This window comes from Podarcis bocagei (assembly GCF_964188305.1).
Source record: "Podarcis bocagei genome assembly, chromosome: 18".
Taxonomy (NCBI): domain Eukaryota; kingdom Metazoa; phylum Chordata; class Lepidosauria; order Squamata; family Lacertidae; genus Podarcis; species Podarcis bocagei.
This window is the reverse complement of record NC_138144.1, coordinates 6,790,732-6,815,206: the sequence shown is the minus strand read 5'-3', so window position 1 is coordinate 6,815,206 and position 24,475 is coordinate 6,790,732. Positions and strand designations below refer to the sequence as shown.

Here is a 24,475-nt window from a genome sequence, read left to right as displayed (position 1 = left end):
GTTCTGAAGAGGCAAGGTGGTCACACAGGTAAGGCCGCTTGGTAACTCACAGCACCTGGTGGCAAGAGCCAGGAAGGGATATAAGGCCAGCATTTTCCCTTCGGCTCTTTGCCACAGCAACACGTTCCCTGCCCTGCTGCGTTTGGCTTCTTGCTTCTTGATCCTCGGACCCCTGACTTTGTGACTCCTTGCTTCTTGACCCTCGGATCCCTGACTTCGTGACTCCTTGCTTCTTGATCCTCGGACCCCTGACTTCGTGACTCATTGCTTCCTGACCCCCAGACCCTTGGCTTCTTGACTCCCAGCTCTCTGACCCTCGGACTCTTGGCTTTCTAACTTAGCTTCTGGACTCCCGTTCCTGCTCCCACCCCGCCATCTTACCCCCAGTCCCAACGTCCCCAGCCAGGACTTCGATCGCCCGTGAACCGGACCATGGCAGATATGATAGCCATCTCCAAATATCTTAAGGGCTGTTCTTTTGCCTTGGTCAAGCCACACCTGGAATACTGTGTCCAATTCTGGGCACCACAATTTAAGAAGGATGGTGACAAGCTGGAAGGTGTGCAGAGGAAGGCAACCAAGATGATCAAGGGTCTGGAAAGCAAGCCTGATGAGGAACGGTTGAAGGAGTTGGATAGGCTTAGCCTAGAGAAGAGGAGACTTGCTTTCCATTATCATGTTGGTTGGGAGTTGGAGTCCACCCTATGAACGTGAGTGGGCTTTGCAACGGAAGCAGGAAGAAGAAGTATCACACCTTAATCAGCTCCAGTTTTTCTCCCACAGAGTTGAGCACCACCTCGTAGTAGTATTCCATGTGGGAGACCCGGTAACAGGGCTCCCTCAGCCGGCAGCTCCCCACGATCTGAACCGAACGGTGCCCGTTTGGGGTCTTTATCAGAATGGAGTCGAAATCCGTGGGCAGGCAGAAAAGCCCCTCTGAAAAGAGATCCGAGAAGGAAATTTATTATTATTATTATTATTATTATTATTATTATTATTATTATTATTATTATTATTATTTTATTTATTATTTTTATTATTTTATTTATTATTATTATTATTATTTTATTTATTATTTTTATTTATTATTTATACCCGCCCATCTGGGCAGCTTCCAACAAAATATTAAAATACAGTAATGCATCAAACATTAAAAGCTTCGGGTAGCATTCTATTCATGTTGCAAACGGGCCTCCGGAACGGATCCTGTTTGCAACCAGAGGTACCACTGTAATAATAATTTATAATAACAACTTATTATTTATACCCCGCCCATCTGGCTTGGTTTCCCCAGCCACTCTGGGCGGCCTCCAACAAGACACTAAAATACAATAACCTATTAAACATTAAAAGCTTCCCTAAACAGGGCTGCCTTCAGATGTCTTCTAAAAGTCAGAGAGTTGTTTATTTTCTTGACATCTGGTGGGAGGGCATTCCACAGGGTGGGTGCCACCACTGAGAAGGCCCTCTGCCTGGTTCCCTGTAACCTCACTTCTCGCAGGGAGGGAACCGCTAGAAGGCCCTTGGCGCTGGACCTCAGTGTCCGGGCAGAATGATGCGGGTGGAGACGCTCCTTCAGGTATACTGGGCCGTTTAGGGCTTTAAAGGTCAGCACCAACGCTTTGAATTGTGCTCGGAAACGTACTGGGAACCAATGTAGGTCTTTCAGGACCAGTGTTATATGGTCTCGACGGCCGCCCCCAGTCACCCGTCTAGCTGCCGCATTCTGCATTAGTTGTCATTTCCGGATCACCTCCATCTCCACCCCTCCATTCCTCACTGCGAGAGGTGAGGTTACAGGGAACCAGGCAGAGGGCCTTCTCGGTGGTGGCACCCGCCCTGTGGACCTCCCTCCCAGCAGATGTCAAGGAAATAAACAACTATCTGACTTTTAGAAGACACCTGAAGGCAGCCTGTTTAGGGAAGCTTTTAATGTCTGATGTTTTATTGTGCTTTTAATTCTGTTGGGAGCCGCCCAGAGTAGCTGGAGAAACCCAGCCAGATGGGTGGGGTATAAATACTACTACTACTACTACTACTAATAATAATAATAATAATAGTCTGTTGTTGTTGTTGTTAAGCCCTGTTGGTTTCCCTGGCAGATGACATCCTTGCTCCTGCTCTGAAAAAAGTCCCGGAGCTCCAATCCACAACACCTCTGCCTCGCGTTACCCCCGGGATGTTCTGGATTGGAACACCTGCCGACGTCCAGTGTCTGTTCCAGAGGGGAGTCTGGGAAGAAGGTTTTCAGAGATGGCAGCCGAAGACATTCAGAAGGGCTAGCGTTGCACTGGCAGCCCTCAATCACCTCCACCTGTCGAACGCCTTCCAGAAGCAGGAGCTCTTGCACCCGGACAACGCTGGGCTCACAGCGGTAATTTGCTGGGCAGGAATGCTCCAACCTGGTGGAGGGTTCGGATCCTGCGAGAGAGCTGGGGAACCTCTCCTGTAGCTGGAAGGAAGAGCAGGAAGAAGAAAGCAGGGAAAGCTAAGTTTTTCGGGTATTATATACAATTTACAGCATGGGAGAAGTTATGGAATTGGGATTTGAAATTTACAGCATGTTATAAAGGTAAAGGGACCCCTGGCCATTAGGTCCAGTCGTGGCTGACTATGGGGTTGCGGTGCTCATCTCGCTTTATTGGCCGAGGGAGCCGGCGTACAACTTCCGGGTCATGTGACTAAGCCGCTTCTGGCGAACCAGAGCAGCTCATGGAAACGCCGTTTACCTTCCCGCCGGAGTGGTACCTATTTATCTACTTGCACTGGTGTGATTTCAAACTGCTAGGTTGGCAGGAGCAGGGACCGAGCAACAGGAGCTCACCCCGTTGCGGGGATTTGAACCACCAACCTTCTAGGCACTGTGGTTTAGACCACAGCACCATCCACATCCCCATACAGCATGCTATACATTGAAAGAAAACTATATGAGGTATAAAACAGGGTCAAATATATGTTAGAAATGGAAGGAAAAAGAAGGCACCTTTTTATCATATGTGGTAGATGTGTAAGGTAGTAAAAGAATTTTGGGAAATGATATATAAGGAACTGGAAAAAATGTTTAAAATAACTTTTGCTTTAAAACCTGAAGTTTTTCTTTTAGGAATTCCAGGTGCCAAAATCCCAATGAAGCAGAAAAGATTATTTGTGTATGTGACCACGGCTGTGCGGATGTTATTGGCCCAGAGATGGAAAGTAGATAAAAGTCACTACCAGGGAAAAATGGCAGATCAAGTTGATGGATTATGCCGAAATGGCTAAAATGACTGGAAGAATCAGAAATCGGGAAGACCAAAATTTTAATGAGGAATAGGGGAAATTTATAGTTTACCTTAAAAACCATTGTAAACAGTTAAAATCGTTAATAGGATTGGAATAACACTTGTAATTTGAATTTTGGATATAATGGAGATGTAAAAGATTTGGAATGGGACGCGGGTGGCACTGTGGGTTAAACCACAGAGCCTAGGACTTGCCGATCAGAAGGTCGGTGGTTTGAATCCCCGCGACGGGTGAGCTCCCATTGCTCAGTCCCTGCTCCTGCCAACCTAGCAGTTCGAAAGCACGTCAAAGTGCAAGTAGATCAATAGGTACCACTCCGGCGGGAAGGTAAACGGCGTTTCCGTGCGCTGCTCTGGTTCGCCAGAAGCGGCTTAGTCATGCTGGCCACAGGACCCGGAAGCTGGACACCGGCTCCCTCGGCCAATAAAGCGAGATGAGCGCCGCAACCCCAGAGTCGGTGATGACTGGACCTAACGGTTAGGGGTCCCTTTACCTTTACCTAAAAGATTTGGATTGTATTATAAAAGACGCAGGAGGAAATGACTAAAGAGTAGGACCCACAAAGGGGATGAGGGAAGTCTAGGAGATTCTATGGAACCTTGTTTTTATGTTGCATGTTGGATATGTGATTGTAAAACTTTAATTTGAGAAACCAAATTTATTTATTTATTTATTTATTTATTTATTAAAAGATATTTATTAAGATTTTCAAAAGATTACAAAATAAAAAGAAAAAATACAAAATACAAAATAAAAAATAAAAATAGTTAAAAAAACAATTCAGTCTTTCCATCACATATTTTTCATTTGCTTATTTCCCGGACCTCCTCGCGCCTTCCTTTTCTGTATTCCAGTTCAAATTGTTAATTCAGCAAATCCCTCCCCTCTTCATTCACCTTAATCTTCAATTTTTAAATATTATAACATTAATTTTTTTACCTATTAATAACCGTTTTCTCATATTCCCTTATAGCATTACAGCAAAAGGCCACTTAGTTTCTATCCAACATCATTCTAACATTCATTAATTTTACAGTATTTCTGTAAATAATCTTTGAATTTTTTCCAATAAATAAATTTATTTAAAGGAGAAGGAGAAGAAGGAGAAGAAGAAGAAAGTGGGAGATGCTGGGCATCTTCTGAAGATATCCCGCAAGGTTTAGGGTCAGAGTTTTCATTAGTTGGGCTCCCTTCCACCTGCCCTAGCTCCCTTCCAAGAAACTAGAGTTCCCAGGGTTCTTGGGGTGCTTCAAACGTACGGCATTTACACAGCGGCCCATTTACAGTGCCAGCGGCGGTCAACCCCCTGCCCTGATATTTTCCTTTAGTTTCTTTTCGAGAGCGGCGGAGCACCAGGTGGTGTCAGAGATGCCTGCTGAGTTTTCCACTAAGGAGGAGGAAAAAATGTCGGCCAGGGCTCTGGTTGTTAAGTCGCCCAAACAGACCAGTGTCCACTGGCTTCCTGTGCTCTGAAAACAAAAACGGATGCCGTACCTTTTTGGTCTTGAGGAAGTCCAGCATGGAGGATTGGCGGGAGATGCCGGCGAAACCTGATGCGCTCTTTCTTCGGGTACCACCACAGTGCGCCTGGCAGAGGCCCAGGTCGATGCTCACCTGGCTGCCAGAGAGATCTGCGTAGAAAAACAAAAGGAAAGGATGGAAGAAGAAGAAGAATACAGTGGTACCTCTGGTTACGTACTTAATTCGTTCCAGAGGTCTGTTCTTAACCTGAAACTGTTCTTAACCTGAGGTACCACTTTAGCTAATGGGGCCTCCCGCTGCCGCCATACAGGGCCGTTAAATTGGTGCGATGCCACTTCCAATGTACAGTGGTACCTCGGGTTAACAACTTAATTTGTTCTGGAGGTCTGTTCTTAACCTGAAACTGTTCTTAACCTGAAGCACCACTTTAGCTAATGGGGCCTCCCGCTGCCGCCACGTGATTTCTGTTCTCATCCTGAAGCAAAGTTCTTAACCCGAGGTAATATTTCTGGGTTAGCGGAGTCTGTAACCTGAAGCGTATGTAACCCAAGGTACCACTGTACAGTCATACCTCGGGCTGAAGTAGCTTCGGGATAAGTATCTTCAGGTTGCACGCTACGGCGACCCAGAAGTAACAAAGCAGTTTACTTCTAGGTTTCACCACTCACGCATGCGCAGGCGGTCAAAATGACGTCACACGCATGCGCAGAAACGGCCGAATTGCGACCCGCGCACGCGCAGACACGGGTTGCGTTCGCTTCTGGATGCGAGCGGGGCTCTTGAATAATAATAATAATAATAATAATAATAATAATAATAATAATAATAGCTTTATTGTCAATGTACAACCTGTGTACAATGAAATTAACCAAGCCTCCCTCCCCCCCAACACTCAATCTCACTGCACTTTGTGTGCTTGTCACACAACACACCAACCCTGAAAGTCAGTTGCGCTATATTATTTTCCGTTCAGCACCCTAACAGCCCACCCTAACAGAAGGACAAGATTAAAAAAAAAAGATGCACAACACATAAAAAATAGTTATTAAAACAAACAAGCAAAAACATCCAGACATTTCGCCTAAGACCAGTTTGCCGTGACTATTTACCATTCCTTTCACTGTCTTAGCTGTGTTAATAGGGTGTGAGACCAGTACCAGGTATTAGATTAGCAAATCAGTGGGAGACCATAATCTGCAGTGTCAAATAGACAAAAGGATCAGGTGGGGGTGTGGCTGGGGCCTGGGGAGTAGATATGACCTTGCAAGCACATCTCTGAATAAAGGTTTTCTTGCTTGCAAGGCTGCCCTTTCAGTTTATTATGAAGGAAGCGAATGTCCCAAAATGCCAGCTAAGGAATGTACAGTTTTCTTCCTCCTGGTTTTTTTTTTTGGCACAAATCTGACCAAGTGATTAAGGGGGGGGGGGAGAGAAGCAATTCAGGGCAGCGCTATAAAAAACGGTGTTCTGAAATGCCGTGAATGTGTGGCTTTGCTTTCTGCTGAAAATGTGGATTTTTAAAAAAGAGCTTGCAACTGCTGGAGCAAGGCCACCAGATGTTAGCACAGAAAATAAACTGTGCTGGAGTCTCTAGGTGGTTTCTGTGTGTGTGTCTGGGAGATAGGCAAGTCACTTGTTCTGGATGGATCCTCTGAAGGATCTGGTGTGTAGCTTGGGGGGCGGGCGTTCTTTCGTAGAATCATAAACTTGTAGAGTTGGAGGGGATCCGAGGGTCATCTAGTCCAGCCCCCTGCAAATTGAAATACTTTACTGTCACTAGTACAATTTGTATACAGCGAAATTACACCAGCACCCCCCACTCAGCTCTCTTAGTCTTAATTCCCCTCGTTTACTGACGCACACCCACCAAACCCGAAAATCAGTTGCCCTGTTGTTTTGTTTTGTTTTGTTTGTTTGTTTGACCGACTCTGGGGTTGCGGCGCTCATCTTGCTTTACTGGCCGAGGGAGCCGGCGTACAGCTTCCGGGTCAAGTGGCCAGCAGGACTAAGCCGCTTCTGGCGAACCAGAGCAGCGCACGGAAACGCCGTTTACCTTCCCGCCGGAGTGGTACCTATCTATCTACTTGCACTCTGACGTGCTTTTGAACTGCTAGGTTGGCAGAACCTAGAACTACAGTGGTACCTCGGGTTAAGTACTTAATTTGTTCCAGAGGTCCATTCTTAACCTGAAACTGTCCTTAACCTGAAGCACCACTTTAGCTAATGGGGCCTCCTGTTGCTGCCACGCCACGGGAGCACGATTTCTGTTCTCATCCTGAAGCAAAGTTCTTATCCCGAGGTACTATTTCTGGGTTAGCGGAGTCTGTAACCTGAAGTGTATGTAACCCGAGGTACCACTGTACTCTATTCCGAACTTAAAAATGGAAAGCGTAACGCTGGTGGTCAACAAAAGAGGTTTAAAGACTCTCTCGAGGCAAATCTAAAAAAATGTAGTCTGAACACTGACAACTGGGAAACACTGGCCTGCAAGCGCTCCAGTTGGATAGCAGCCTTTACCAAAGGTGTCATGGGCTTTGAAGACACTCGAACTCAGGACAAAAGGGAGAAACGTGCTAAGAGGAAGGCACACTTGGCAAATCCACACTGTGATCAACTCCTGTCCGGAAACCTATGTCCCCACTGTCAAAGGACATGTGGATCCAGAATTGGCCTCCACAGTCACTTACAGACTCACTGTTAAAACCATGTTCATGGGAGACAATCTTACTCGGCTACGAGGGATCGCCAAAGAAGTAGTAGTTAAATCTGTGAAAAGGATCTAGGAGTCTTGGTTGACCACAAACTTGACATGAGCCAACAGTGTGACGCGGCAGCTAAAAAAGCCAATGCAATTCTGGGCTGCATCAATAGGAGTATAGCATCTAGATCAAGGGAAGTAATAGTGCCACTGTATTCTGCTCTGGTCAGACCTCACCTGGAGTACTGTGTCCAGTTCTGGGCACCACAGTTCAAGAAGGACACTGACAAACTGGAAGGTGTCCAGAGGAGGGCAACCAAAATGGTCAAAGGCCTGGAAACGATGCCTTATGAGGAACGGCTAAGGGAGCTGGGCATGTTTAGCCTGGAGAAGAGGAGGTTAAGGGGTGATATGATAGCCATGTTCAAATATATAAAAGGATGTCACATAGAGGAGGGAGAAAGGTTGTTTTCTGCTGCTCCAGAGAAGCGGGCACGGAGCAATGGATCCAAACTACAAGAAAGAAGATTCCACCCAAACATTAGGAAGAACTTCCTGACAGTAAGAGCTGTTTGACAGTGGAATTTGCTGCCAAGGAGTGTGGTGGAGTCTCCTACTTTGGAGGTCTTTAAGCAGAGGCTTGACAACCATATGTCAGGAGTGCTCTGATGGGGTTTACTGCTTGGCAGGGGGTTGGACTCGATGGCCCTTGTGGTCTCTTCCAACTCTAGGATTCTATGATTCTATGAAATCTTGGCTGCTGTGAGACAGAGGTACAAAGGCTGCCTTTATCCTTTGGGCTAGCTCCATCTTCTGGTGGCAAAGAAACACAACATAAAGTAGTGATGGCCAATCTTGGCCGTCCAGCTGTTTGGGGACTACAATTCCCATCATCCCTGACCACTGGTCCTGTTAGCTAGGGATGGTGGGAGTTGTAGTCCCAAAACATCTGGAGGGCCAAGTTTGGACATCACTGGCATAAAGGAATGACAGCCCATCCCTGATCAACTCCGAACTGGTTGAAACTTCCCAGCAAGCAACAAATGACAGGTACAGTGGTACCTCGGGTTACAGATGCTTCAGGTTACAGACTCCGCTAACCCAGAAATAGTACCTCGGGTTAAGAACTTTGCTTCAGGATGAGAGCAGAGATTGTATGGTGGCAGCGGGAGGCCCCATTAGCTAAAGTGGTACCTCAGGTTAAGAACAGTTTCAGGTTAAGAACGGACCTCCAGAACGAATTAAGTACGTAACCAGAGGTACCACTGTACTCGATGCCATCCTGGGGGGGACGGACAATTGAGGTACTGCAGGGTTCAGTCTTGGGCCCCTGTTGTCCAACGTATTTACAAACAACCTGGATGAAGGAATTGAAAGGATTCATAGTATTGGTGCTGACCTTTAAAGCCCTAAACAGCCTCGGTCCAGTATACCTGAAGGAGCGTCTCCGTCGTTCTACCTGGACACTGAGGTCCAGTGCTGAGGGCCTTCTGGCGGTTCCCTCGGTGCGAGAAGCCAAGTTACAGTGAACCAGGCAGAGGGCCTTCTCGGTGGTGGCACCCGCCCTGTGGAACGCCCTCCCAACAGATGTCAAAGAGAAGAACAACTACCAGACTTTTAGAAGACATCTGAAGGCAGCCCTGTTTAGGAAAGCTTTTAATGTTTAATAGGTTATTGTATTTTATAGTGTTCTGTTGGAAGCTGCCCAGAGTGGCTGGGGAAACCGAGCCAGATGGGCGGGGTATAAATAAATTATTATTATTATTATTATTATTATTATTATTATTATTATTATGCTGCACATCAAATCCACAAGTGACACCAAACTGGCAGGGATAGCTAATGCCGCAGAAGACAGAATCTTCAGGATTCAAGATGACCTTAACATGTCAGAGAAGACGGTCCATTATCCGACTGTCGACTCAGGACCCTAAACTGTGATTTTATATTTAATTTCCATTTTCTTCCGTGTATATTACAATGTTCTCTTGTTGCTATGGCCGTTGGCTGAGGCGAATAAAGTTTCTATTGACTGATTAATAGATCGGAGACCTCTGCGCAGGCTGGCAAAATGAATTTCAGCAGGGACAAATGTCAGGTCTTGCACTTAGGCAGGAAGAAACAAAAAGCACAAATATAGGATGAAGGAAATGCAAAGACTGCTCCCCGTCTCAAAACCCCCACAAACAAACCGAAAGAGTCTGAATTCACACCTGATTCTTAAGAAGACCTGGAGGGGTTGGTGTTTTTACTTGTTTGTTTTTTGCATTTCTGACATCTGCAATGCAGATGTCAAAGCAACAGCTGGCAGCTCTCACCTTTATACAGGAAATGTTTCTAAAGGTTCTGGATAAGGAAGACCGAAGCCTTAAAAATGTCAAGATTCGGACTTTATTATTATTATTATAATTTTAAAAAGGAAAATTCTTCCCAGCACTCTATGGGCCTCTGCATTTGATCGCTCTTTTGCTCTTCCATTTATTTTGAACGAAAATACCGTACCGGAACAGAGAAGCAAACGGAATATCACACGTATTTAAAGCGCGGGAGTATAAGAGATGCGACTGAAATATTACACGTGCCATTGTTCAAGGCCGCAATCCTATGCGCACTTAACTTTGAGTAAGTCCCAGAGAAATCGGTGGGGCTTACTCCCGAGTAGAAATGTATAAGTTTGCTCTGAGAAGTAAGCGTCCCCTGACTAGAGGACTACAGATGGAGGGGGCGGGGGGAACTTGCTATAAAGCAAAAAAAAGGGGGGAGGTTTATATATGTGGGAAACAGTTTATATACAGAGCGTATGCATCTAAACCAGTGGTTTGACTTTATTTGACCGGTCCATCGATCAATTCATTGCATCTAAAAGGTAAAGGGATCCCTGACCATTAGGTCCAGCTGTGACCGACTGGGGTTGCGGCGCTCATCTTGCTTTATCGGCCGAGGGAGCCGGCGTACAGCTTCCAGGTCGTGTGGCCAGCAGGACTAAGCTGCTTCTGGCGAACCAGAGCAGTGCACGGAAATGCCGTTTACCTTCCCGCCGGAGCGGTACCTATTTATCTACTTGCACTTTGACGTGCTTTCGAACTGCTAGGTTGGCAGGAGCAGGGACCGAGCAACGGGAGCTCACCCGTCGTAGGGATTTGAACTGCCAACCTTCTGATCGGCAAGTCCTAGGCTCTGTGGTTTAATCCACAGCGCCACCCTTGATTGCATCGACAACATGCCAAATTTTCCTCTATGGAGCTCAATGTGGTTTATATGGTTGTCCGCCTTCTTCGTTAATACCCACAACAACTCTATGAGGGGGGTTTAGGCGTAGAGCAAGTGACTGGCCCAAGCTTAAGGGCAGAGTGGGAATTCGAACCCACCTCCACATTCAACTACTGTACCACATCGGTTCGCCCAGCCGTTAAAAGTGACGCTGATTCATGAATCGTTGCATTTGTAAATTCAAAATAATTAACATTTGATGGGCAATATATTTCCCTGCCCCTTGCCTGTTCTGTATTTCCCCCTCCCCATATTTTTAATGTTGGCATTCATTCATTCACCCATTTTTTTAGAAAGGGGAGACTTCCATTTTTCTCTCAAGGCTGTTTCCTTGGTTGCGACCATCTCAAAGCCTTTCAATGTTCTTTAAAGCCGGAGATCAAATCCACACTATGCATTTAAAGCACAGAGTCTTCTTCCCCTTCAATTTTTTGGGAACTGTAGTTTTGCTAGGTGCAGACTATAGCTCCCCGGATTCACATCCTTCAAAGTGTACAGGGTGAAAAGCAGGATATGAAAGTTTAAAACAAAACAAGCAGAGGGAACCAGAAGACAGAGCAGCTGGAAGAGAACCTGGCTTTCCAGACGACTCACCATGTCCAATGTAGACGGACCGCATTTGCCTTTTGCAACATCCGTGCTTGGCAAAGAGGTTCCTTCCTTCGTTGAGCTCGCTGGCGGCTCTCATGCCTGGAGTTAAAAATCACAACACTCAGTTTGCGCCAGCTTAACACCCAGGAAAGCCTTTGCAGCCCTTCTCAACCTGTGGGTCCCCAGATGTTGTTGGACTACAACGCCCATCATCCCTAGCTAGAAAGACCAGAGCTCAGGGGTGATGGGAGTTGTAGTCCAACAACATCTGGGGACCCACAGGTTGAGAACAGCTGCTTAAGGGAAACTAAAGGAATGGCTCAGTCGGCAGAGCACGAGACTTAATTCCAACGCTATGGGTTTGAGCACCAAGTTGGGCAAAAAATGGGGGCGGGCTATAGAACCCTTATGATCCCTTCCAACTTCCAACCCTTGTGATCCCTTCCATACAGGACCGGATTTAGTTTTGATGAGGCCCTAAGCTACTGAAGGTAATAAAGGTAAAAGGACCCCTGACCGTTAGGTCCAGTTGTGGCCGACTCTGGGGTTGCGGAGCTCATCTTGCTTTACTAGCCAAGGGAGCCGGCGTTTGTTCGCACTTTTTCCGGGTCATGTGGCCAGCATGACTATGCCGCTTCTGGCGAACCAGTGCAGTGCACGGAAACGCTGTTTACCTTCCCGCCGGAGCGGTACCTATTTATTTACTTGCACTTTGACGTGCTTTCGAACAGCTAGGCTGGCAGGAGCAGGGACTGAGCAACGGGAGCTCACCACAGCGCCACCCGCGTCCCAACTGAAGGTAATGGGGCCCTTTATATGTCCAGCTGTCCTTTGTCAACAACAAATTGTCACTGCTTTTTGGGTTGAATATATACTATATGGTAATTTGTGGACCTCATAGGTATCTAAAGCCATTTGCACATGTTGCCATGCAACCAGTCCATGTACATTTCCAAAATATAAGATAATAAATAAAACAAAACCTACATACAGCAACAGTGTTTTGTGTTGTGTAGGCTCCTATGATGTAAGTCATGGCCCCCGCCTGCTAGCCTGCTCCCTAAAATATCACTGGTTTGTTCCTTTCTATATATAGGGTGCCTACAGTCTGCTATTTATAATTATTAGCAGTTTGCATCATATATTTACACCTATTATTATTTCATGTTCTAGCAAGTTTCTAGAGACTAGATTATGAGCCTTTGTAAACTGTGTTTCTAAAGGAACTTTTGTTATTGCCAAATGCCAATGTGTTTGCATTATTAAGTCTGTTATGAATTTTAAAAAACACAACATTTTAAGTTTGAGCTTAACAATTATTTCACTGTTCATATACTTCTTAATTGTATTTCGCTATTCATACACAGTGGTACCTCAGGTTACATACGCTTCAGGTTACGGACTTCCCTAATCCAGAAATAGTGCTTCAGGTTATGAACTTGCTTCAGGATGAGAACAGAAATCGTGCTCCGGCGGCGCAGCAGCAGCGGGAGGCCCCATTTGCTAAAGTGGTGCTTCAGGTTAAGAACAGTTTCAGGTTAAGTACGGACCTCCGGAACGAATTAAGTACTTAACCCAAGGTACCACTGTACTTCATAATTGTATTTCAGTTCAACAAGGACTTTGGTAAAATACGTATTTTGTTATGTGCAAATGGCTTTAGATCCCTATTAGGCCCATAAATTACCATATAGCAGTGGTGGCCAAACTCAGCCCTCCAGATGTTTTGGGACTACACCTCCCATCATCCCTAGCTAACAGAACCAGTGGTCAGGGATGATGGGAATTGTAGTCCCAAAACATCTGGAGGGCCGAGTTTGGCCACCGCTGCCATATAGCTTATATTCAACATATACACAAAAACAGTGACAATTTGTTGTTGACAAAGGACAGCTGGACATATTTGTTGTTGTTGAGTCGTGTCTGACTCTTGGTAACCACATGGACCAGAGCACGCCAGGCACTCCTGTCTTCCACTGCCTCCCGCAGTTTGGTCAAACTCATGCTGGTAGCTTCGAGAACACTGTCCCACCATCTCGTCCTCTGTCGTCCCCTTCTCTTTGTGCCCTCCATCTTTCCCAACATCAGGGTCTTTTCCAGGGAGTCTTCTCTTCTCACGAGGTGGCCAAAGTCTTGGAGCCTCAGCTTCAGGATCTGTCCTTCCAGTGAGCACTCAGGGCTGATTTCCTTCAGAATGGAGAGGTTGGATCTTCTTGCAGTCCATGGGACTCTCAAGAGTCTCCTCCAGCACCAGAATTCAAAAGCACCAATTCTTCGGCGATCAGCCTTCTTAAAGGGCCCCATTACCTTCAGTAGCTATGGGCTTCATCAAACCTAAATGCAGCCCTATGCATGCATCACTTGCGAAGGCATCTCCCTGAACCCAGCACACCCCAAAAGGAAGGAGGAAAGAAGACTTACTGAGAGAGCTGGAGAGACAAATGAACCAGGAGAGAAATAGCATTCTTCTGGGCTGGGAGATTCTCTGCTACAGGGATCTCTATCTCCTGGGTCAAGCAGAGGGCTGCCAAGAGAGGGCAAAAGGGGGCTTGGAACATAGCAGGAAAGTGTTATCTCTGGAGGCAGCATCTCTGAGGCACCTGAGACGGGATGGAGACACGTCTGGAGGGAAGATCAAAGGAGGAAAGGGCAAGCTACCTCTCCAGGAGCCCTCACTTGAAAACTCATTAAATTCTCAAGTCCCTGGAGGGATGCTTTCAAGTAGTAGATGGTTTGAAAGGGGATTAAAGCAGGCATGTCCAAAGCCTGATTTAGGGGCCTAATCCAGCTCCCGTGGCAGTACATGTTGTGGGGTAAAATCCTAAAAAAAACCCTCAATAACTTTGGGGTAAAATTGCCAAAAAAGTTCAGCAACTTTGGGGGGTAAAATTGTAAAAAAAAAAGCTAAACAACTTCATTTTTTAAAAAATAATAATTTCTATTGAGTTTTCTATATTTGGTTACATTTCATTACACGAATCTATAACATAAAGCATTGCTCAAACAGAGCACCGACTTCCTCCCCTCCCTCTTTCTGACTTCCAAACATCTATTAATAATTTTTTGCATTTCTATAACCGCTTTTTTACTTTAAATCTTCTTCTGTTTCATAAAAAATACTTCCTTAAATGTGAATCGGTTCCTTATTTTCACATTACAAAGCATTTCAATTCAGACCTACAAACGTTTACAATTTTCTTTCATATAAAATATAAATCTGGACGGAGTGGAGAGAGGAAACCTCCCCCCGCATGAGCCGTGAACCCCAAAATATGTGATCCCCTTTGCATGTTTTGCAGCATCCCACATTCGAGTAATGGCTACATCAAACCGGGGTTCATAGTTAACACCCCAAAACCCAGCTTTGTCCAATTCACTCCAAACCGGCGCCAAATTTGGGGGAAAGTTTTACAGCGAAAAACCCCCCATTTTGCAGAACCCCACAAACAGACCCTCAAACCTGGGGGGTGACGAGGTCACCCAAACACCAACACCATCCAGTTCACTTCAAACTGGCACGGGTTTTTTTGCTGAAAAACAAAGCGAAACTTTTGCCAAAGTTTGGCACAGGTTTGGCATTGCATCACACCAGATCACCAGAAACTATTTTGATCTCATTGTTTCAGAGCTGCCCGCAGGGAAGGCTTTTACAGAACTGTGATTTTATGTCACACCCTCTGTGCTTTTTCACAAGGCCATTTTAAGAAATTGCCTGAGGACTTGCCGATCAGAAGGTCGGCGGTTCGAATCGCCGCGACGGGGTGAGCTCCCGTTGCTCGGTCCCTGCTCCTGCCAACCTATCAGTTTGAAAGCATGCCAGTGCAAGTAGATAAATAGGTACCACTCCGGCAGGAAGGTAAACAGCGTTTCTGTGCGCTGCTCTGGTTTGCCAGAAGCGGCTTAGTCCTGCTGGCCACATGACCCAGAAGATGTACGCCGGCTCCCTCGGCCAATAAAGCGAGATGAGCGCCGCAACCCCACTGCAACATTCAAAGGTCTCATGCATCCAGCTCCTATGCAACGTGGAAGTTATGGTAGAGAAGTAGACCGTGCCAGTAGATGCAATTTGATTGCAATCTAGGGACAAGCAGTTTTGAATTCTGCCAGAAGAGGGCAACCCAGGAAGGCTTTCTCCCTTGCAGGATTTTGACAGACAGGCTTCTGTATTCTGCTCTGGTCAGACCTCACCTGGAGTACTGTGTCCAGTTCTGGGCACCACAGTTCAAGAAGGACACTGACAAACTGGAACGTGTCCAGAGGAGGGCAACCAAAATGGTCAAAGGCCTGGAAACGATGCTTTATGAGGAACGGCTAAGGGAGCTGGGCATGTTTAGCCTGGAGAAGAGGAGGTTAAGGGGTGATATGATAGCCATGTTCAAATATATAAAAGGATGTCACATAGAGGAGGGAGAAAGGTTGTTTTCTGCTGCTCCAGAGAAGCGGACACGGAGCAATGGATCCAAACTACAAGAAGATTCCACCTAAACATTAGGAAGAACTTCCTGACAGTAAGAGCTGTTTGACAGTGGAATTTGCTGCCAAGGAGTGTGGTGGAGTCTCCTCCTTTGGAGGTCTTTAAGCAGAGGCTTGACAACCATATGTCAGGAGTGCTCTGATGGTGTTTCCTGCTTGGCAGGGGGTTGGACTCGATGGCCCTTGTGGTCTCTTCCAACTCTAGGATTCTATGGTGTTGCTCTGCTTAAGGACAGGTATTAAAATTTGACAGTGCTGCAATACCGCATGCAGAACTAAACCCCAGGGCAGACGCACCAATGAGGCAAGGTGAGTGGGCTGCCTGGGGAGGGAGGGTGCAGAAAGGTCGTGTTTGAGGAGACCCGAGAGTCCCTTCCACTGTTCGAAAAGCTCTTACTGATGTTTAGTCGGGATCTGCTTTCTTGTAACTTGAATAATAATATTTTTTAAAAAAAAATAAATTTTATTAGTATTTTCCACACAACAACAACAACACAAAAAATAACAATACACAGCACACAAAAACCAACATTTGAAAACTAAAGAAAGGAACAACTAAAATAAAAAATAAAAATAATCCATATCTTACAAAACTATAAATGCTAAAACAACAACAACAAGACATTGACTTCCACCAGTCCCACAGCACCTCCTTTATCTCTCATTGTGTCTTCCTGTTTTCCTCTTTTCTTTATCATCTCTATCCTAACCTCTAGATATAAATCCCTCTTTCTTATCCTTTCACTTCACAAGGTTATTCCAGACTCGGCCAGATTTCTGTCCTCGAACCTTGACTTTTGAGGTATTCATTTAGGCACTCCCATTCTTTTTTTACTTCACTTTTTGGTTTTTGTCTTATTATGTCTGTCAATTTGACTAATTCTAAGTATTCTGTAAGCTTACATAACCACTAATAGTAATAAAATTTTATTTATATCCCGCCCTCCCCAGCCGAAACCGGGCTCAGAGCGGCTAACAACAATAAAAGGAACACAACATTCTAAAATCAATTCATTTTAGAAATCAGTTCAAAATCAAATTAATGGCAAATTAATTGAAGCCATCAGTACGGTAATTATTATTATTATTATTATTATTAATAATAATTAATATCCTGCCCATCTCCCACTCTGCACGGCTCCCAACAGAATATTAAAAACACGACCTAACATTGAAAACTCCCCTAAGCAGGGTTGCCTTCAGATGTCTTCTAAAAGTCAGATAGTCATTTATCTCCTTGACATCTGGTGGGAGGGCGTTCCACAGGGCGGGTGCCACCACCAAGAAGGCCCTCTGCCTGGTTCCCTGTAACCTCACTTCTCGCAGGGAGGGAACCGCCAGAAGGCCCTCGGAGCTGGACCTCCGTGTCCGGACTGAACGATGGAGGTGGAGACTTGAAATGTTCGTCTTTTGTATGCCACTCTCAAAGCAAGCTATACATTTCAGACAGTAATTTAACATGGTTTTCTAACAGTTCTTTTTGAAATCTTGATATTTCACGACTGAAACCTTTCTTCCTATCTGTCTTAAAAGTATCATTTAGTTGGTGAAACCCTAAGTCATGGGTAGGCAACCTAAGGCCCGGGGGCCGGATCCGGCCCAATCGCCTTCTAAATCCGGCCCCCGGACAGTCCAGGAATCAGCATGTTTTTACATGAGAAGAATGTGTGCTTTTATTTAAAATGCATCTCTGGGTTATTTGAGGGGCACAGGAATTCGTTCTTTTTCTTTTCTTTCTTCAAAATATAGTCCGGCCCCCCACAAGGTCTGAGGGACAGTGGACCGGCCCCCTGCTGAAAAAGTCTGCTGACCCCTGCCCTAAGTTATTGACCAGCCTTTGGAGAGAGGCCTTTGATGTGTTGTCTTTCTTTCTTTCTTTCTTTCTTTCTTTCTTTCTTTCTTTCTTTCTTTCAGTGGTGTAGCGTGGGGGGTGCAGGGGGGGCTGGCCGCACCGGGCGCAACATCTGGGGGTTAGGGGGCGCAAATCCACGGGTTAGGGGGCGCAAATTACTTGCCTTGCCCCGGGTGCTGACAACCCACGCTACGCCACTGCTTTCAATAATAATAATAATAATAATAATAATAATAATAATAATAATAATAATAATAATTTTTATTTATACCCCACCCTCCCCAGCCAAGACCAGGCTCAGGGCTAACACCAGGTACAAACAATTGATTAAAATATAAGGTGTTTTTTTAAAAAAAAAATTAAGTACAACATTAAAATGCAGCCTCCTTTCAGCAGAAACTCAAATCAAAAACTTTTGGGGGATGAAAACGTCAAATCTTCACCAAGGCCAACTATCCAGGCTGGTCCTACGTGGGCCAGAAAAAAAGCCAGGGAAGCCCCAAATAGGAGTTCCATCACAGATGGAGAAAGGGAAAAGGAAAGAGGGGGGCTTCTCCGAAGTTTGCCCTGTGGCATTTGCTGGAGGGTTTGACCAGGGATGCGGTCAACAGGTGTTGCTTTTCTTAGCCTGGGTGGTCAGGTGAGGCTTTTGAGGTTATTTCAGGAGTCCCCCCCCCCGAAAGGAGCAGCCGGCTGGCCTCAAAAGGACCTCTCCTGCCTCAACCACCTTCTCTCAGAGATGCTCTGACCCACGCACTGCTTTAAGAAGCCTTTATGAAAAGCGCCTCTGTGTTGGGAAACACCTTGAGAGAAGAAACAGCGTCTGGGTAAACAAAGCCTCGAAAAGTCCTGAAGTCTTCCTTTGTGCCAGAAACAGATGCATCTTGTAGTTCTCAGCCAGCCAGTGGTTTTGGTAGACAAGTGGACATCACACCCCCCCCCCAAATGCCCATTTTGGCTTAAGAGAGGACTCTTCTCCCCAGGACAGGACAAAATACCCAAGACCGGCTGAGAGCACCCAATTTCACTCTACAGTGGTACCCCAGGTTACAGACGCTTCAGGTTACAGACGCTTCAGGTTACAGACTCCACTAACCCAGAAATAGGACCTCGGGTTAAGAACTTTGCTTCAGGATGAGAACAGAAATCACGTGGCGGCAGCGGGAGGCCCCATTAGCTAAAGTGGTGCTTCAGGTTACGAACAGTTTCAGGTTAAGAACGGACCTCCAGAACAAATTAAGTTGTTAACCCGAGGTACCACTGTACATTGGAAGTGGCATCGCACCAATTTAACGGCCCTGCCTTCGGAAGAAGAAGAAGAAGAAGAAGAAGAAGAAGAAGAAGAAGAGGAAGAAGAAGAAGAATTTATTATTTGTACCCCGCCCATCTGGGTGGGTTTCCCCAGCCATTCTGGGAGGCTTCCAACCAAATATTAAAAATGCAATAAAACGTCAAACATTAAAAACTTCCCTAAACAGGGCTACCTTCAGATGTCTTCTAAAAGTCAGAGAGTTGTTTATTTCCTTGACATCTGGTGGGAGGGCATTCCACAGGGCAGGCACCACCACCAAGAAGGCCCTCTGCCTGGTTCCCTGCAACCTCACTTCTCACAGTGAGGGAACCACCAGAAGGCCCTCGGAGCTGGACCTCAGTGTCCGGGCTGAACAATGGAGGTGGAGACGCTCCTTCAGATATACTGGACCGAGGCCGTTTAGGGCTTTCAAGGTCAGCACCAACACTTTGAATTGTGCTCGGAAACGTACTGGGAGCCAGTGTAGGTCTTTCAGGTCTGGTGTTATGTGGTCTCAACGGCCACTCCCAGTCACCAGTCTAGCTGCCGGAAGGAACAAAATATAGTCTTTGTTGAAATATTTTAATATGTCTTACTGAAAATGTGTAAAAACACCTATGTCAGTAATGAAACCGAACCATTTGAAAGCTCTGAGCTGTACAGGAGGGTCTAAATAATGAGGACACAGAAAAGAATAATAATTACTTTTTAAAATATGGAAATGATTGGTTGGGAAGGGAAAGGGAAAGGGAAAGGGAAAGGGAAAGGGAAAGGGAGGGAAGGAAGGAAGGAAGGAAGGAAGGAAGGAAGGAAGGAAGGAAGGAAGGAAGGAAGGAAGGAAGGAAGGAAGGAAGGACAGGCATTGGGCTAGGAAGGACAAGAAGAAAACATTTAAAGGTGCACCAATCTTAATCTCACTTTTAGAAACAACAGACTGAAGCACAGTCATCCTTCGAAATTTGCACTTGACTTCTCCAAATTTTGCACCGCTATTCCTCCACAAGTAATGTGTAAAAAAAAAAAGGTATATACTGGGGTGGCATATGCTCAGTGGCGTAGCGTGGGGGGTGCAGGGGGGGCCGGCTGCACCGGGCGCAACATCTGGGGGGGGGCGCGCTCGCACTCGCAGCTCTCTGCCCCTACCTGGCTCGCTCACTCTCTCTCACTGCAGTGCTGTCTGTGCGAATCCGAGCCGCTGGGTCGCCGCCCACTGTGGAGGGGGTGGGTGCCAGGCGTGCGGTGCGGAGAGAGAGCGAGGGACTATCTGGGGGAGGGACAGTGCAGCGGCCGCCCAGCGCAGCGCTGAGCGCGGGAGAGAACCACACCAGACCAGACCAGGCAGCAGCAAGAAGAAGCTGGCAGCGGCGGCAGGTTAGGGGTTAGGGGGCGCAAATTACTTGCCTTGCCCCGGGTGCTGACAACCCACGCTACGCCACTGCATGTGCTGCAAGAAAAGGATATTATTTGGTGATAATAACATTCAAAATGCATTATATGTGCGGAAATTCTTTGCCCCCCCCCAAAAAAAAAGAAAAAAAGGTTATATTGGGAAGAACTGCATGCTTCAGTTAACTAAGACAATGACGGGTTTTCACGCTGCTAACCTTCTTCCCAACAATCACTGGAATGCTTTTAACGATCTTATTAAAGTCACACGATGTTCATCTCGAGTCCTTCTGAGGGTGTATCGGGGTGCCTAGACTTATTGAAGCGCAGGCGGAGGCCACCATTTAAGAGCAAACAGCAGCAATGCCAGCAAAACATTGGAGTGGAACCACCATTTCACCAAAGGATGCTAGACAATGCACAAAAGGGACATTTAGGCTTGAAAGCAAACAGCAAAGCAGTGCTTTTTCTTCTGTGACTGAGATAGTCAGGAATCTTACAGAGGTGGATTTAGGGGAGTACAATACATAATGGAAGTTTATATATATAGTTTTTATTAAATTTTCTGTTTTACAATTTAAAGTACTCATTTTTACATCCTTAAGGTATCGATGACTTCCCTTCTTCTCTTTCCATGGTTCATTTTCTAGATCATAAATCCCTGCATATTTTACAAAAGCTATACCATTCAGTATTCCATTATTGCATCCATCAAAACTTATTCACACTGTCGAATTTATCCTAATGCTGCCAGCATTTCCAGCTGTACACAGTTATTTCCCATATATTCAATAAATGTTTTCCAATCTTCTCTAAACGTATGCTCTTCTTGTTCTCTCATTCTATATGTTAAGTCTGCAAGCTGCATATATTCTGTCAATTTGCCATTCTTCTTTGGTTGGGATTTCGCTTGTTTTCCATTTTTGAGCTAACAAAACATGGGCTGCAGTTGTAGCATGGACTGCAAGAAGATCAAACCTCTCCATTCTGAAGGAAATCAGCCCTGAGCGCTCACTGGAAGGACAGATCCTGAAGCTGAGGCTCCAAGACTTTGGCCCTCTCATGAGAAGAGAAGACTCCCTGGAAAAGACCCTGATGTTGGGAAAGATGGAGGGCACAAGGAGAAGGGGGCGACAGAGGACGAGATGGTGGGACAGTGTTCTCGAAGCTACCAGCATGAGTTTGACCAAACTGCGGGAGGCAGTGGAAGACAGGAGGGCCTGGCGTGCTCTGGTCCAGGGGGTCACAAAGAGACGGACACGACTAAACGACTCAACAACAACAAAAGTTGACAGTGGCAGCGAATTGACTTAATGGGTTATGTTTACTGAGTGCATAGAAAAACTGCATGGATTAAGGAGAGAAATTTGAGAAGGAAGTGCTGAAAAGGTTTCCAGCAAATCCAAGAAAACTCATTCTAGTTTTTTATAAAATAAAACATCACACATACATCACAGAAGGAGGCGGTCTACAGCAGAAATCCTGTCTGCCAGGATACCTGATAATGCTCACTGATTGCATTAGCTGGGCAGTCCGGCCATTCTTTTGTGATGGTTAATAACTTTTAGTTCCTGAGTCCAGGTCACAGGCTCACCCTATTCATATACAAACACACCCTTTAAGGCAGGATTTATAAGCAAAAGACAATGGGGAGGCTTTCCCCATTTTCCTCCCTTACTGCAGAGGAATATTTGAGGTCACTGGGAGAGTCAAGATGGCTTCAGGATTTTTCTCCTGTACTATTTCTTTCTTATTCTTTTTTTTTTAGGCTAATAGTTAGTAGAGAATATATAACAGAACAATGACATCACTCAAAGCATAGCAACAAGCCAATCAAAGTTCATATGTACAAATGAATTTTATTATTACGGTCACAGACCAGTTCCGGCTCACTTACAATATCAGGAAAATCATAAAACACAACAGGAATACATTGAGTTGCAATTGGGTATAACAGAGACAATTCAGATATAGCGGCAGTTAAAAATATATATTAAATCTTGATCACTAAAATATAACCTAAAATTGTCAAAGTTCATATGTACAATATTACAGGGGATCAGATTATCTCATGCTCTAATGTACTACAGTGGTGCCCGGCAAGACGAATGCCTCGCAAGACGGAAAACTCGCTAGATGAAAGAGTTTTCCGTTTTGGAGGTGCTTCGCAAAACAAATTTCCTATGGGCTTGCTTCGCAAGATGACAATGTCTTGCGAGTTCCTGCTGGGTTTTTTCCCCTCCCTCCCCTTTTCTAAGCCGCTAAGCCGCTTATCAGCTGATCCGATCAGCAGATAAGCCGCTAAAAGCCGCTAATAGCGCTAATCCGCTAATCCTTCAATGGGCTTGCTTCGCAAGACGAAAAAACCGCTAGACGAAGAGAATCACAGAACGGATTCTTTTCGTCTTGCGAGGCACCACTGTATTTTGGACACGTGGTTTATATACTTAGGTATGTGTTTGCCTTGTAAATTATATGAAAATTTATTTGATATTTGAGGCCTTAGAATTCTTAGAACAAGACCACCACCACCACCCCACAAACACATGTGAGTTCCTTTTCAATCTCTCCCTTCTGCACAAAGGTTTCTTCCAGACACAATGTCAAGCCACAAACGTCTCCGTTTCCGGGTCTTCCCACCATCAACAAATTTAAGTTTGTCCGGCGACACCAAATATTAGCCCGGGGCGTGCGTTCCTGCATCAACTCACTGGGCTCCTTGTGCACGGCACATTCTTTTGGGAGGAATCGGTGGGGAGCGTGGAGAACAGGGGCAAAAATAATAATAATACGGAGGGGAATGATGAGCTGTTTCCTTGAGGGGCTCAAGCCAAATATTGACTGGAATCTTTATTTAGCCGGAGTCCAGAAAGCAGCATTTTGGCTCCACTTCCTCGTCAGAGTTTGCCAACGTTTTTCCACCGGGAGACGACACTGGCAATGGAAAGGAAATTTACCAGGCCGTGACCCTGCTTGAATGCCAGGGCTTGGCACATTGAATAAGTTGGAGTTCTTGTTGTTTAAAATACCAAGAAAAAAGCACACCAAGAACTCAGGCCAATGTAAGTTTCAATAGTGGGAGTGGTCCCTACCCACATGTCAGTAAAGGTAAAGGTAAAGGTAAAGGTAAAGGTAAAGGTACACAAAATGAAACTGAGTATCCATCTGAGAGTTGATAAATTATAAGGATCAACATAAAAAAATTCCTTCCAGTAGCACCTTAAAGACCAACTAAGTTAGTTCTTGGTATGAGCTTTCGTATGCATGCACACTTCTTCAGATACACTTCGTGTGCATGCACACTTCTTCAGTGTATCTGAAGAAGTGTGCATGCACACGAAAGCTCATACCAAGAACTAACTTAGTTGGTTTTTAAGGTGCTACTGGAAGGAATTTTTTTATTTTGACTATGGCAGACCAACACGGCTACCTACCTGTATAAGGATCAACGTTATTGTCGAGTGAAAAGGAGGAGGCGGCGAGCCGGCGGGGAGGGCGCTGTCCAGGGTTCGCCTCCCTCCGCTCCTCCGGTTGGATGCCTGCCTGGGAAAAGTGGGTGGGGAGCGTCTGCCGGCGCCTCCACCTTCTCCCCGCAGCCCCGGGTGCCCATTCGAGGCTTGGCTGGCTCGGTGCGCTCGCCATGGCCGCGGAAGGGCGACCATCGACGGCGCTGTCCTGCCTGCTGCTCCTGCCGCCGTTGCTGCTGCTGCTGGCGGCGCGCCCCGACGGCGCGGACGGCCAGCAGCATCCCTGGAGGCAGCAGATCCGCTGGGAGAGCGGAGGCAGGCTTTTCAGCCTCTTCAACAGCGCCGCCCGCTTGCGGTCGCCCCGTCGGGGTCCCTCCGGCGACCACCAGCCCCAGAGCCTCTACCTCAGCATCGCCGCGCGCCCCCACGGCGGAGCGCTCCGGACCGCGGCTCCCGGGCGCGTCCCGCGGGCCGGACCCGTCGCCCTCCAGGCCACCCGGGGCTTCCCCGGTTGGGGGGAAGAAGGCTCCGGGATGGGGGTCCGCTCCGTCGAGGCCAGCCGGGGAGACGCGGACAGGGGTCCCCGAGGGCGCAATGACTCGCTCCCCGGGACCCCTTCTCCAAGCCGGCTGCAAGAGCAGCAACAGATCACCCCAGGGGCAGCTCGAGGGAGCGGCCCGGCT

At 46.3% G+C, this 24,475-nt stretch overlaps 1 protein-coding gene across 1 annotated transcript in view; it reads right to left on the bottom strand.

Moving 5' to 3' along the window:
- Positions 1 to 23,967, bottom strand: part of LOC308577394 (uncharacterized protein) — a gene marked incomplete at both ends in the record, with an annotated part of 28,454 nt that extends 4,487 nt beyond the window's left edge. Inside the window, 5 exons of the mRNA XM_081177510.1 lie at positions 755 to 936; positions 2,173 to 2,452; positions 4,777 to 4,913; positions 11,327 to 11,422; positions 23,760 to 23,967. Coding sequence (XP_081033636.1) covers positions 755 to 936; positions 2,173 to 2,452; positions 4,777 to 4,913; positions 11,327 to 11,422; positions 23,760 to 23,967 — 903 coding nt within the window. The remainder of the gene's footprint in view (positions 1 to 754; positions 937 to 2,172; positions 2,453 to 4,776; positions 4,914 to 11,326; positions 11,423 to 23,759) is intronic.
- Positions 23,968 to 24,475: the final 508 nt, after the last annotated feature.